The sequence below is a fragment of the Drosophila biarmipes genome, chromosome 2L, assembly GCF_025231255.1.
Source record: "Drosophila biarmipes strain raj3 chromosome 2L, RU_DBia_V1.1, whole genome shotgun sequence".
In the NCBI taxonomy this organism is placed as follows: domain Eukaryota; kingdom Metazoa; phylum Arthropoda; class Insecta; order Diptera; family Drosophilidae; genus Drosophila; species Drosophila biarmipes.
Window position 1 is genome coordinate 23,400,466 of NC_066612.1, and position 14,791 is coordinate 23,415,256.

General features: G+C 39.2%; 3 protein-coding genes across 4 annotated transcripts; 1 reads left to right on the forward strand and 2 right to left on the reverse strand.

Annotated features, from left to right (window-relative positions):
- The first annotated feature begins 35 nt into the window (after positions 1-35).
- LOC108036786 (uncharacterized) lies at positions 36-2,086 on the forward strand. The gene has a single exon (XM_017113132.3). The coding sequence runs from the start codon at positions 36-38 to the stop codon at positions 1,080-1,082; it is 1,047 nt and encodes a 348-aa protein (XP_016968621.1). The 3' UTR covers positions 1,083-2,086.
- A 1,623-nt stretch (positions 2,087-3,709) lies between these two features.
- Positions 3,710-6,356, reverse strand: LOC108036770 (angiotensin-converting enzyme-related protein). Its single transcript, XM_017113110.3, has 4 exons — positions 6,154-6,356; positions 5,514-6,078; positions 3,976-5,217; positions 3,710-3,893 (listed from the first exon to the last, which is right to left on the reverse strand). The coding sequence occupies exons 1-4, from the start codon at positions 6,199-6,201 to the stop codon at positions 3,856-3,858; spliced, it is 1,893 nt and encodes a 630-aa protein (XP_016968599.1). The 5' UTR covers positions 6,202-6,356; the 3' UTR covers positions 3,710-3,855.
- A 5,627-nt stretch (positions 6,357-11,983) lies between these two features.
- LOC108036771 (adenylyltransferase and sulfurtransferase MOCS3) lies at positions 11,984-13,739 on the reverse strand. Of its 2 annotated transcripts, none has more exons than XM_017113111.3 (2): positions 13,632-13,739; positions 11,984-13,576 (listed from the first exon to the last, which is right to left on the reverse strand). In XM_017113111.3, the coding sequence occupies exon 2, from the start codon at positions 13,511-13,513 to the stop codon at positions 12,179-12,181; it is 1,335 nt and encodes a 444-aa protein (XP_016968600.1). In that variant the 5' UTR covers positions 13,514-13,576; positions 13,632-13,739; the 3' UTR covers positions 11,984-12,178. The 2 variants fall into 2 exon arrangements, with proteins under 2 accessions (XP_016968600.1, XP_050741657.1); XM_050885700.1 differs by having other exon boundaries at positions 11,984-13,569; positions 13,632-13,698.
- Between the last annotated feature and the right edge of the window lie 1,052 nt (positions 13,740-14,791).

Consider the following 14,791-nt stretch of genomic DNA (forward strand, 5'->3'; position numbering starts at 1 on the left):
CCAAAAAAAAAACGTAGGGAGACAGACTTAATTGAATGATGGAGAACAGCAGCGATTCCCAGCCGCATTTGTCGGGCCTTCCACCACTGCCAAAAAGTCTTAGTGCCGCCTCTGCGGCTCCTGGGGCAACAGGACCACTTCCACGCACTTCCTCGCCGCCATCCAGTGTTTCCGCACTAGCGGTCGCCGCCGGAGAACTGTACCTAGGACCCTCCACATCCTTGTCGGCGGCGGCTTCCAGGAATCGACCCTATAACGGACATGGACATGGCCAGCGGCACGGGAGCCTTTCCTCTACGCAGGAATCACTCAGCGATCGAGAATCCGTACACAGTCGAGCATCTAGCACACACAGTGCTGGTCCGGGTCACACACCCACGAACAGCTCGAGTAGCACTGGTGCCACCTCGTCTACTATTGACAACCAACTGGCTATTTTGCGAAGGGAGATGTACGGCCTAAGACAATTGGATCTTTCACTGCTGTCACAACTGTGGGCACTTAACGAGTCGATACAAGGATTTCGGGTTTTTCTCCAGGAGCAAGATGCGCTGTCGCCGCCATCAAGGTCTCGCACGCCGTCAGACGCGAACTCTTTGAGCTCAGACGAAGAGGACGATGGCTCCTATGCGCCAGTGGCCCTTCCGAAAATTACAGATTCTGCAGGAGGTGGGAGTGTGATGAACCCCAGGGCCATGGTCTCTCCGGCAGCTAGCGGGGGACTGCCCACCAAATTGGCAACGGGTTCTACCACCTCCCACGCCTCGACGAGTTCCACATCGGGGGCCTCAGGGTCCTCATCGGCTGCCTCATCTATGGGAAAGCACCAACAAATGCAACAGGCGAATCTCTACCACCAAAGGCAGGCTCCACCACCCGCACCTCCTGCCCAGCACAAGGCGCATCCGCAATTACCTAGAATCCTGCAGCAGCGTATGAGACAGGCCCCGCCTCCGCCGCCACCCACGAGGCAAAAGGGTGGCGGCGGAGCCAGCACCAGCAGTAGTAACCACAGCATTAGCAGTGTCACCCAGCCGCATTCACATTCACACCAACATGCCCACCATTCGCGGCCTGCATGACAAAACCCGTTCTTGGACTAAGACAAGTTCAAGAACGAAAGCAAACACAAATAGCAGCCGCTGCCAACACTTCGGAAAAGGTCAATTAAGCGACATTTCCCCAAGAGTCAATTCTTATTTAAATGTAGGTGATCACAAGCTCTTGTTCTTCAACTCTTTTCTTATTATGCTTGCCGTAGTCGCTCGTTCTTGATATGAAAAACCAAACGTATTTATTACTGATTGTCGATAAAAGATGAACATGTCTTTGAGTGCAAGCCTACCACTTTTCACGTTAATTATTAAATAATAGACAAAAGAAATTTGTATTCAATAATTATCTCTAAGTAGTAAAGGATAAGATCCTTATATGCATCTACGCGTTACTCAAATTGTATAAACTTAAACTTAAAATGCTTGAAATTCCGCATTGAACGGTTTTGCTAGAATACATACTATCCAACAAAAACTAAATCAAATTATAAAAATTCATAAAGCACTAACCAAAACTAAACTCTTGGCATATACAAATGTATATCTGTTTTGACTTTATTGCCCAGTAAGGTCTTATAATGGCGAATCAAACGCTAACTTATATGTATCTACATCTTCGAGCATAACCTAGCTGATCTTACTGTTAGTCAAATAATCCTGTCAAGAAAACTACAAAATCTATGCATATATATAAAGCTCAAGCATTGAAGAAAGTCAACCAAGCAGTTGTACATTGCGTTTCAGTACTGAAAGTCGGTTACATGCACAGTTCTGAATGGCAGAAATCAAAGTTCTTACGATTGTGACATTCTTAATTGGTTCAAATATTTTTATTATAAAATTAATTGATAAATAAATGAAATACAACGCAACCATCTCATAGTTTTGGAATGCATATCCATGTACTACATACACAATCACAATCATAACAAGATAGAAAACGATAGTTGATAAAACGTACTAAATACTCATGAGTATGTACCATATCTCAAGCATAATATTGGATATTAATATATATTACATTACCGAAATTTAAACAATTGAAATATTTATTCTTAGTTTTTATGTCTCTTTCCCAAAATTAGGTCAAACATTCGGAATCCGAAGGATACAAATTCCTGTATCATTACTTTCATTTCAAACACACAACTCTAGAAAAGACTACCAATAAAACACTAAAGAAAATTTCTATCACTCTATATCGCTTTACACATATTTATAGGATTTCATTTAAATTATAAGTGGTTCAGATCAGGGACGTTAATTATCATTTTAATTTTTCAAATAATGATAATTTGTTGAATTGTAATTTCCGCTCTAAAAAAAAATAATTTTATACGTTTTATTCTCCGCTTAGCTTATTACGTTTAATAAAACTTATTTTTTAGTTTTCTTTTTAGCTAGAAAATAAAACATGAAATTTCATTTAATATATATATATAAATGGTAAGGAAATTATTCTTAAAGTGTTAGCCGTGGTTGCTATAGTATATTTCGACATTTACAAAGCCATTAATTTGAAATAAATTTCACCCAAGTAAAATAAAACTAAAGTGTTCATATTTTTTAGTCCTAACAAAAACTTGTCTTGTATTCTATCCTAAGGGTTACTTTGGAAAAAGATAAAACCTCCTGCCACATGAATCTGTTCTTCGAATTGTTGTAAATTTAGTAAAGAAAACGTAGTATGTATATAAAAAATAAAATCCCTTTTTTTCTAGATATTAATGCATAAGAACTTATTTTTTTAAATATTCAAAATGGATGCTAGTCTAAAATCATAATAGGTTGGTTTAAAATAATAACTCTTTCATCGGGTTGTTTTCTGCATCAGCTAGACAACAAACTGCCATCTTATGCCGAGAAACTGATCATAAATTAAAAACTTAGTCCTTTTTAATTGGTATGAAAATTAGAATATTTTGCTTTTCCAAGGAGATTTTTGAAGTTATAATTGTAAGTTTTACAATAACTTTACCAACAATAATTTTGTCTGCTTCCTGTTATTTCTCTTATATATAAAAGACATATCCGTTTGTCCCCGATCGATTACTAGTATTTATAAAAAGGTTTGTATATATATGTATGTATTTTGTACCATCTTGCTTCAAAGCATTTTATATTTAATAGAAAGAACATGCAGGTTCTAACAGGAATCTTAATACACATTAACCCTACCAAGCCATTAACGTATGATCAAGCTATACTATCAACCCAATTTGAGATTAACTTTTAATACTTGTTCTGTGTACAAACCTCTACGAGTAACAGGTATACATATTTATGCTTACCCAACGAAGTAACAGTATTTGATTGAAATAGAAACACAAAGAGATATACTTTTTTTTTTTAATTTAAGCTACAAGGTCGGCTTGGGTTTCAACTAAGATTGTTTATAAACTCACGATCTCGGTAAACTTCGACTTGTGAATGTTCTTAATGTGGGGTTAAGCTTTATGTTTTTTAACATAGCTCGATTTTTACCTCGTGTAGGCAAGAACTTATCATTTTAAAATATGAGTCGCAAAATAAGAAACCTTATAAAAAATTGGTACACTAATTCTACTGACCTTTCAGTTCTATTGATAATATCGTTTATAAAAATGTATGTATAATGTGGCAATTTATAAATAAAACTAAATAAAAGGTACGAATAAATCGATACAATAAATATATATTTAAATAGCATAGCTTGAATTTGGAATTAATTACAGTTCTTACAATTTCTCAGTTTTTTTTTTGTATATGTATATTTCTTGCGGGTCTAAGTAACCTTAAGTCCAAATATTAATAGCGCGGGCTATGTGCTAAATGTTCCACAGCAATCCGAAGGGATCTCTGCAAATATAAACGGATCAATATAAAAACCACTCTGTAACCTAAAACTCAGCACCAAAAAGCAACATTATCAAGCACTTACTGTTTGTAGGTCCCCAACCTATTGGGACGCCCAAACGGCTATTTTCCTGCTTGAGCCACTGGTAGAGCGGGTCAAAGTACTCTAAGAGTGCCGCTGGATCCATTTCGGTCTCGCCCGTGAACTCCTGGAGAACTTTCTTCCAGTGCCTGGAGTTTCCCTTGGAGAGGAACTGGCTTAGGGATCGTCCAGCGGCTTTGCTGCCAAATATATCACAGTTGTCTAAAGTAAGGCGACTGTCATTCGGAGCATATTGTCCGGCCTGACGGCATAGGGTTTTATGGAACTGGAACTGGAAGATGTGAGCGGCAAAATACCGAAGGTATTCGACATCCGCATCAATGTGGTATTTGGCTGGCGGATCGAAATCTTTTTCGTTGCGGAAAACTGGTGGCTCGACGCCGCCAAACTCGGATCGCATCTGCCAGAATCCGCAGTTCCATTGCAATTCATCAAGTTGGTTGCGAAAAACAGCATAGCGATACTTGTCCACGGCATAGCCGAAGGGCAGGAAAACAATCTTAGAAAGAGCCTGCTTAAACAACTGATTGATTCGACTTTTCTCGTCCAGTCTACCATTATCTATCAGTCCAATGGCTTTCAAGTGCTTTGGAGACATCACTGACAGGGCAATCAAGTCGCCAACGGCTTCGTGGAAGCCAGGATTAGGAGCTCCCCGGTAGACAGCTGGTTGATGTTCGTATTGCAGGTAATACTGGATGTGTCCTAACTCATGATGCACCACATAAAAGTAGTGGTTGTCAATTTCCGTGCACATCTTTATCCTCACATCGCTGTTTTGGTAAAAGTCCCAGGCGGAGGCATGGCAAACTACCTGGCGATCGTCGGGACGGGTGAGCACACTCAGATTCCAGAAACTGGTTGGCAGGGCGCGCATTCCGAGCGACTGAAAGAATTGATCCCCAAGCTCAAATAGCTTCTGCACCGTGTATCCCTGTCGTTCCATCTCAACCTTCACATCCAAAAAAGGCTTCTGCGGATAGGGAGCGAAGAGATCGAGCAGCTCGTTCCACGATTGACCCCACATGTTGCCCAGCAGGCTTATTGGAATGTTCCCCTCCGCTGGCATTACATCCGGACCGTAGTGCTGTCGCAGGCGGAAGCGAACGTAGCCGTGAAGCTGCTGGTAGAAGGGCAGCAGTTTCTTGAATGTAGCATCAAGTTGTCGTTCAAACTCCGGGTCCTCGTAAAACTGCACCCAATAATCAGCATAGGAACGGTGACCTACACAAATATTTAATGAACATTTACTTGAAAAGCATTTGAGACATAGTGTTCCAAATATTTTCCTTTGGATTAATTCGTATAAAGGAATTGTTGCTTGCCGATCCTAATAGCCTAATCTAGCCTGTTCATTTAAGAAATACATACATAGTAAAAACAAATTACGTTGATTACGTTGAAATAAATACCACATAATAAATACCATAAATGGATGATCCAATCAGAACTCATTTTCTCCCGGTGGCTAGACGATTTCCCCATTTTGGGTCAAGCAATGGGTTATCAACGCCACTCACCATTCAATTGGGAAGCCTTGCGCGTAAGACGAACATACTCGGCAAAGTGATCCCGCATGGGGGTTCCCGACTTATCGTACCACTCCCGCCAGTACCAGGACAGCTCCTCAGGATCCCGGCTGTGTGACAAGCGTTCCTGGATGTGTGGCTCCAGAGCAAGTGAGCAATCACTGCGGTTTGTATAGGAACATACTGTGACGGTGGCGTAATTCGTCTGCATCGAACTGATGGCATTTTGCAAGGCCAAGTAGTCTTCGGGACTCAGGGCGGAAGCTCCCAGTTTGGAGAGGTGCTCGGCCTGTCGTCGTATATCTGCATCCTCGGACTGAACGTAAGCGGAGGCCTTTATCTTTTCGGCCAAACGTTTATTAAGCTCCGCATTCCGAGCATAAATCTCGATCATAGCCTGACGATTTGCCTCCGAAACATTAGTGTTATACGTATAGCCGGACAAAAATTCCTCGTGAAAACGTCTACGCAATTGTTCATTCTCCAACTCGAAGAATCTGCGAGCCTCTAGATCTGAAGCCGAACAACTATTTCCAACCGATAGTCCACTGGGTAGCTGATAAAATATTATTGTTTAAATATAGTAACAAGCTGAGTTCGGTTGGATAGAAATATGTGCGTATGTACTTACCCACAGCATTAGAACAAGCCATAAGGCTGTTATATTGAATGTTCCCATGGCTTAGAGCCTTTTACAGGTCAAGCCGCGCTTATTAGCTAGCCGCCTGCTACTTTGCACTTTAAGTTACAGTAACACCGCTCCAAAACAATAACGAAACACTTCCGATTGCTTTGACTCTCGCCGTTCTTCTGGAATTCTGAGTTCTGAAATGAGCGGAGAACTGTTTTTATACGAGATAAAGCAGTTCTCAGTGCTGCCAGCCAAAAGTCTTAAAAATAGCTAAAATTGGAAATAGTTGGTAAGAGTCATTAAATATATGTATTTATATCCCATTTTAAACAGGTAAAGAGCCATTAAATTTGACATAAGTTTTAACTATTTTCAGCACTGTCTGTTTTTTATTATTAGTAAGGAAAACATAAATTGGTTGTTCAATTAGAAATCCGATTAGTTTATGTTACAATAGTTTCGCTTTCAAAATAAAAATACACACGTAATCATTTCTATTAAATATATTTGTCAGCTTAATCTAGCCATAAAATGGCTAAGTTGGTAGCCTAAGACATGATGCACTCTTAATGTCGATACAAAATTTAGAACTGCTTGCAGTCTTGCATTCATTCACAATCAAAAGAGTGTGCGTGTTCGGAAATTTTACACCTGCTCGCCAATCTACTCCTCATTATCCGTGGCTGGAACACCACACAGCTGTTGTGTTCATTAATAACGGCTTTCTGTACTTTGATACTAAGCCCATCTAAATTTTGTTCGTCTGATTATCGCCCTTTATTTAAAAAATCGGTGTTCTCCGTGAATAATCCGGTGAATCGCCTGTGACACGGCACGTACGCTGAACGTTATTTTTACTCGTGTCAGCTCATGTGAACGCTTTTCAAAGTCAGGCGTGTTTTCACACATGCATATACATATGTAGTTATTTGTCGTATATGAGAACATTTCCCTTCTGTTCTGCAGTAGGCTCGCAGTGACATGTCAGACGGCAAAAAGCTTTTTTGTTTCTTTTCTGCCGAAAACTATATGCCGCTGTCGCCATTAGCAGAGAAGCCGGCGCAGCGTAGGAGCCGAAAAAAGCAGTCGCGCAATAAGGTACGCCAGATCTTTGGAGATTTCTCTCTTTCTGTGTATAATGTGTGTATAATCTGCCTTCCCGCGCTCTCAGAGAGACAACCGGTTCGGCCGGTCCTTTTTTTGCGTCTCTCTGTTATGTTCAGAAAGAAACCAAAAGAAGAAGAAGACCTGGCGCAGGTGTTGTGCGCTGTGACACACTTTGATTTAATAATAAAAGTTATATTTTTTGAAAATAAGAAAGTCAGATAAGTGCTACCTTAAGTGCAAGATGTTGTGTGTTAATCTAAGTTTAAAGTACGTCCCTTTTTAAGATGTTTTATAGGTTTAACATATCCTAAAAAATCCTCGTTCTGTTAACCGAAGGTGGCGTTATAAAATGTTTTGTGCCAATAAAATTCCAGCAAAGGCTTCGAAAAGGTAAATGTACAAGTATATAAGTAAAACACATTATTTTGAACACATGCCAGGAGCGTTAGATAGGCTTTCGGAGCACCCAGCCCAATGTTTAAGGAAGGCGATGACAAAAGTTAGAAACAAATTAGCAAAACAAAAAACCAAGCTTACTAGCAATAATTGTAATTCAACAGAAACATTAAAACATTAAAATGAAGTAAAATGTAAATAAATATGTATGTAATTTAAATTCAGTATTATAATAGGTGAACACTCATTGAAAAAATTCAAAAAATGAACAAAACAAAAAACTAGGCTAACTAACAATAATTGTCAGTTAACAAAAGACCCAATTAGTAAAAAGAAAATAACAATTGACGTATTTCAAATTCAATGTTTTCATACGTAAAAACTAGATAATTAAATAGAGTTATTAGAGTTTAATTACCACTATATCACGTTTTGAGGTTGAATTCATAGTAAATTTTTGTGTACTTTCGAAATCATGAAACGGTGTTTATGCGCAGTCAAATCGGCCCACGCAGTAATATGCACAGAAAACAATGCGATTTTACGTTCTCAAATATTGCCCAAAAAATAATTTTGGATTGACCCAGAAATAGCCAAAGGTTTCTTTTACTTTAGTTTGAATTTTTCCTTGTTCTTTTTCTTGCCCTTCGAAAATATCAAAAGTCGAATTTTAGTAACTCTGATCAAGAAAATATGTATATTCTTTATGGTGTCAAAAACGGTTTCTTTTACCTGTTACTTTACGAGTAACCGGTATTACCAATCAGGTAATAAGCCATTTTCGTTTCTTAAGCCTAGTACCCAAATCGACGAAAACAGCGAGCTAACCATAGGAGTGAGCAAGAGGCAAATAGGCGTCTAACGCATTTCGTCAGTTTTTCTTTTAGCGCGTTACATGATTTTGCGATAAAAGCCTAGTACTCAACCTAACAAAAACAGGCAAAAAATACTATTTTCAGACCGTTTGAATAACGAGTGTCGTGTCAGCTTGCATAAGTGAAGAACACGTGACATATAGACAATTGTATGGGATGATGAAAACTTTTCGAAATTTGTTACTTATACTCATTTGTTGTATGGCCTGTCACCTGCAAGTGGCACGTCCCAACAAAATTCTGAATATTTCTATAAGTGAAAAACATAACTACATTTCGAATTTAAAAGACATTCAGTTTTATTTACTTTGTTTTAATTAGATTGTGTTTTAAAAGTTTTTTGTTGAATTAGCGTTATTGTTTATTTAATATTGATGCTCCCAATCCCTGTCCAACGTTCCTGAAAATTTAGGGGTATGTATTTAAAAAATGTTTTTTACTTGTACAATTATATATTTACCGTTTCGAACTGTGTAAAACTTCTTGCGGGTTTTCATTTCATCATGCCACTTTCGGGTAACGGATCCAGAATTTTTTAGGTTATGATGTAAAACCTATAAAAAGTTTCAAAAAGTGATGTAATACAAAATTGGATGAACGCACAACATTTTGCACTTTAAAAAACACTTTCCTGACTTTATTATTTTCAAAAAGAGGACTAATAAATGAAAACGTTTGGCATCGCACAATTAAAACAGTCTTATGCTTCTCTTTTTAAAACTTAAACATAATGCATAAAAAAACAGGCCGAACGCCGAGCGTAAACAGATTATAGACACAGAAAGAGAGAAAATCTCTGAAACCTGTCTTTGTTGTACTACCGCACAGAGTTCTAGACACAAAAAAAAACTTTTTTCATCTGACATGTCATTTCGCACCTACAGCAGAACTGAAGGGAAACGATCTTGTTAAGTTCATCCGTATTGAAAAGAGTATTTTATTGAAAAACAAAAATATACTAAATTACATATATGTATATTGTTGCGGTTTTCCCTTGCCCGGTGTCGCCTTTTGTTTCTAAGAATAGCTAGGCGTTCGGAACCCAACATTTAAAAATTGAAGAAAAACAAAGAAACCATGTGAAAGACCCCTTCACGCAAAAGTGGACGCCAAGATGTTCTTCCATTATTTTGACACTTGACCTACAGGAAGCAATACCACAACAGAACAAATCTGAAGAAGAGTAGAAATCCTGGAGATAATATAAGAAGGAGCATTACCAGTGGTACTTCGCACACTACATGGACATCCTGATGGGCTTTCCGCAAACTCCGCCCTGCTTTTCATTGGGGAAACATTGTTCTCACTAACACCAGCTACTTGGCAACTAATGCGGAGCTGCAGAACGCAATTATTAATATAGGATTGAGGAAATTAGGACCTCGCCAAGGGACAGCTGAAGAAGCCATTACAGACATTACCAGGTCTTAGCCGATCTGATTACTGACTTGGCTTTAAGCATCAGATCTTCTAAGATTTTTAATTTCGGAAAAGTGCCCTACCAAGAGAATATTTTTAAACGAAATTTCGGAAGTGGTTCTGCACGACACGTCTTCTGGTTGATGAATGCATTATTATTGATGCTCGTTGGGTATCCTAATTTCTGTAGACCGGCAATACCGAAAGCTTAAAACTTTTTTAAAAATGCCATTGTATACGTGGAACCGAGATAAAAACTTTATTTGAAAGGCAGATTTTCTGAAAAATTTCCCTTAAAGTCACGTTTGCCGGTATTAGTAAATAATTGTTCACTTAACATTTAGTCTAGGGTATGCAACTATGGTTTCTTTATGTTTGGTACTCTATTAATTTCCCTTAACTTCCTTTAACTTCTAAATTATTGTCTTTAGTAGCCACTAATATGGAATATGCAATTGAGCGTATAGGCGGATTTTCTTTACAGCTTCCTGTCGCTACCCAGTCGAAAACAGGTATTTATTGGGTTGGACACGATGTAATACCATTTGAAATCCAGTCAAGAAATATGGCAGTTGCTGCTGGTCGATTGCCTTAGTTCGGTTGTAAAATTATTAAACTACCTCTTCGAACGAGTTTAGTCGAGACTTCCTAAGACCAAACAATTTCGCCTCATGGCGGTATTGTATTATTTGCAAATGGTTTACAAAGTCCTACAAAATCAAATTAACCGTGACCCCGAGTCTATTAAAATTCAAGCGCACAGTTTGTTTCCTGACTGACCTCGACAGGACCGTTGCTATTAAGGCGTGAATCTATGAGGTTGACTAAGCGATGCAGTGACTGTTGGGTTACCTGATTTTTAAAAAGCGGTTACAATAAGATTGTTAGACGATAGAGGTGTCGAGGTTTACCGATGTTGAAGTGTACGATGGGCTTTCAAACAAATTCGACAACGAGATGATTGGCATGTTGAGACTTCATGCCCTCTGCCTAGACAATTGATAGCGTTTGCATTGTTGGGGTTTTAAACAGGCAAGACCATTTTAAAGTATATTAGGCACGCATAATCATAAACCCTAAACAGGGCATCTGGTTCTTTGCGTAATTGCTTCTATGATTTGGTAAGCCTCTACTCTTCCTAACGCTTCCTTTTCTAAACAGGGCAGCAAATGATATAATTTTTCGTCATTGGATAGCAACTTATCGTTGTATACATACCTATATTTTTTTTTTAACTCGGCGGAGTTACCGTCGATTTTTGGGAGTGTCATAACTGGTAGTATTCTACTGTAGCTTGCTAAAAAATTTAAACTTATATTATTTGCGAAGGTAGAGGGATTTCCTTCTCTTTCATAACGATTGCATTTTGACCTTACCTGATGCACATATTTTTCCTAACTCCTATCTGCATGGCAGGAAACAAACTTGCGCTGCGCAGGAAGCACAGGAATCTGCATGCCAAGTTTTATAGTAAGCTTTTATAGTGTCTGAGATCTCAGCGTTCATACGGACATGGCTAGATCTACTCGGCTAGTGATCCTGATCAAGAATATGTATACTTTATGAGAACGCTTTTTTATACCTGTTACATACTTTCCGACGAATTTAGTAAACCCTTTTTCTCTACGAGTAAAAAGTTCCTTTGAACATTCTATTTATTTTTATGTCTGTGAACTTTGAAATCTTTGGTCACACTATAAAGAATAAGATTTATTGACTAGTGAAACTCTTAGCCGACCTGAGTACTAGGCCTTAAAAACTAGTACCGATGAAAAATGATATGACAATATGTTTTAAATAAGTTTAAAGTTTTTGGCTTGTTTGACTTTTTGCCAGAAATTACTACATACTTGTTAGGGTCGGAAATTCTTCCTGTGTCATATCTTTGGACGAGCACAATGTATACTTTTTCTTTTCTTGTGATGTGTATACACAATATTTAAAAAGGTTAATATATAACAAATAATAATAACAGTACTTACCATAGTTAGTTATTAAATAATTTTCCCAAGTCCCATGAATTTACATTATGGGCCGTCTAAAACTTACGTTATATTTGGATGCATTTTTAAAACTCAAATAGCACTGAAGTACTACTCTACAATTATATATTGAAACCATTGTTTTCCCATATTTTAAAACCCATGACTAACTTTTTTGTTGGGTATGTTCTACCTGCCACATGCTTGGTGTTTTTGATTAAACATATAAAAATAACACTCGTTACTTTAGTATATCGGAAAACTGGGATCTACGTTGTTTGCCCAGGCTTGCAGTCCGCCAATTAGGTCCCGAACGAAGTGCATTGGGAATCGATTGCGCACATGCTGAACGGCGATCTGCGAGTCATTTCCACGCCGGCAAAGCATAACAATAGGTAGCTCCTTGTCCTCTAGTTGCTTGGTGAATCGATTCAAGTAGCCATCGCCCAGGATCTCGACCAACGGCACATTCACAGACTTGGGCAGTTGGCAAATCTCAAACTCGGCCGATGGCCTTACATCGATTAACAGATGGGGTTGCGCTTGGAGTTTCTCCCGATACTCCTCCACGGACAGGCGCTCACCCGCCGCCAGCAATTGCAAGGGATTGTTCTTGTCGGTGGCATGCATGCCACAGAACATTTCATAGTCAATTAACTCGGTAATTAGCGGCTGATCGGAGCACATATGACAGTTTGGTCGCTTGCTTCGGATGCGAATGTTTCGGAACAAGCTGCTGCTGCCATCGAAGATGAGCAGGCGACCGGCAAGGACATCGCCCATTCCCACAATAACCTTGATAGCCTCCAGAGCCTGCATTGCGCCAATCGTGCCAGTTACAGCGCCCATGACTCCACCATCGCCACAATTTGTAACCGCTTCCGGCGGCGGAGGCACTGGGTATATACACCTGTAACAAGGTCCATTTCCATAGTTGTAAACAGTGAGCTGACCATCCATTTTCAGGGCACTTCCGGAGACGAGAGGTTTTCTCAGCATCACGCAAGCATCGCTAAGTAGATAACGAGTAGGCAAATTGTCACTGCAATCTAGGACCACATCGTAGCCACGGAGGATGTGCATTGCGTTCTGACTACATAGTAGCCTCGTATGGCAACGGATCTCGCAGTTTGGATTTAGCTGCAGCAGGGCAATTCTTGCCGATTCCGCCTTAGACATACCACACCGAGCCTCAGAATGCAAAATTTGTCGGTGAAGGTTGCTCCGCTCTACATCATCGTAGTCTATGAGTCCTAAGTTTTCGCAACCAGCAGCCGCAAGATACTGTGCCGCCGGACATCCCAACCCGCCAAGACCCACAATCAGCACAGAACTGTTCTTCAGCTTCAGTTGTCCTTCGACCCCAAAGTCCGGCAGTATGAGTTGACGGCTATATCGGGCTATATTGTCTCTGGTCAACTTGGTGTGGACGGAGTGCCCGACTTGATTTTGTGCCTTTGCAGCGGATACCGTGGAGTTTAGATGCCTTAGACATTGCTCTTTCCTGTTGAGTGTTGCCCGCAGCTCGGCGATCTCCTTCTCCAGTTTGGTTCGTTCGGAATCTGAATCGGCTTTGATCATTGAAGTGTTGGGAAAGTTGGCTAACAAAGGATGATTTTGTGTTGGTATTGTTATTTCTGGTTTCTGTAACGATGGAACGAACAACGTCAGCGAATATGTGTGAGAAGTTTCCAGTTACCAGTTTCCAAAAATTTGTATTTAAAAATATAAGAATGAATTGTCGTGTTTTGTTTTGAAGACGATGAACCGATTATTGGCAGACGATAACTCGCGAAGATGTGTTCTCGAAATAATTTACACGATTACAACATTAATACTCAATTCACACTTTTCACTTCAACGTCCAAATTCCGCTTCAGCGAAAGTGTCTCATTCAGTATTTTTTTACAAGCTTCAGGCCTAGTACTCAATTTAACAAATCCTGGCCAAAATAAAATACTATATTCAGACCATTATTTTTTGAGGGGCCACTGTTGATTAATGCGGTTAATACAAGCTTGAGTACATGTAAAATATTGTAAGCAACATAAAAAAGTGATATTGAACTTTTAAAAAATATTATTAATATATATTGAAAAAAATTTTTTTTTATACTAGGTAGCAACAATATTTTCAAGATTACCGTTTGGTTGGCCTATGCTTGCTTCTATAACAGTACTCCTGGATGCACTATGTTGATTTATTAAATAATACAACCAGTTGGCAGCCAAAAGACTAGCACGCACATTTGTTAGGTAAAATTGCATGCTAGCTGATTTGCGTGACAAAAATACGACCCAGAACCATTGTATGGAGATTATATTGGTCTTTTGTTCGTCTGATACATCGCATACACATGCTCATATAGAGAGCGAAGCCCAGACTGTCCTCCTCTCCACTTCTCGATGGGATCACCTGCTGGTCTGCCACTATTTTGCGGATTCGCCCTGATGTGGCTTTGTTTCCGGTTGGTGAAGTCCCACAATAATGGACAACACTGCTTCTGCACGAAAACAGACATGATTAAATTTCTTATTCTTTGGACCGCGGATAACTACGACCATCGAAATTCACTCGCTACTTTTAGTATTTTTTCTCGCATATCAGTACCGGGCCGAATAAAAACACGACCAAAAACGTTTGCCGCCTTTTTGCTATTACACCGAAAAATCATCGCATAAGATCCGCCTAAGTGCACCATTTGTTTAACGGAAGGCCGATGGTGGATAAATCCCTTTGGGAACCAGTGGTGTTATTTACGCTTAAATAAAATTAATTAAATAAATAAAATTAAAATTAAATAAATCAAGGGACAGAAAACAAGTATTTGCAAATTTCGAAGCTGATAACTAATTAAAA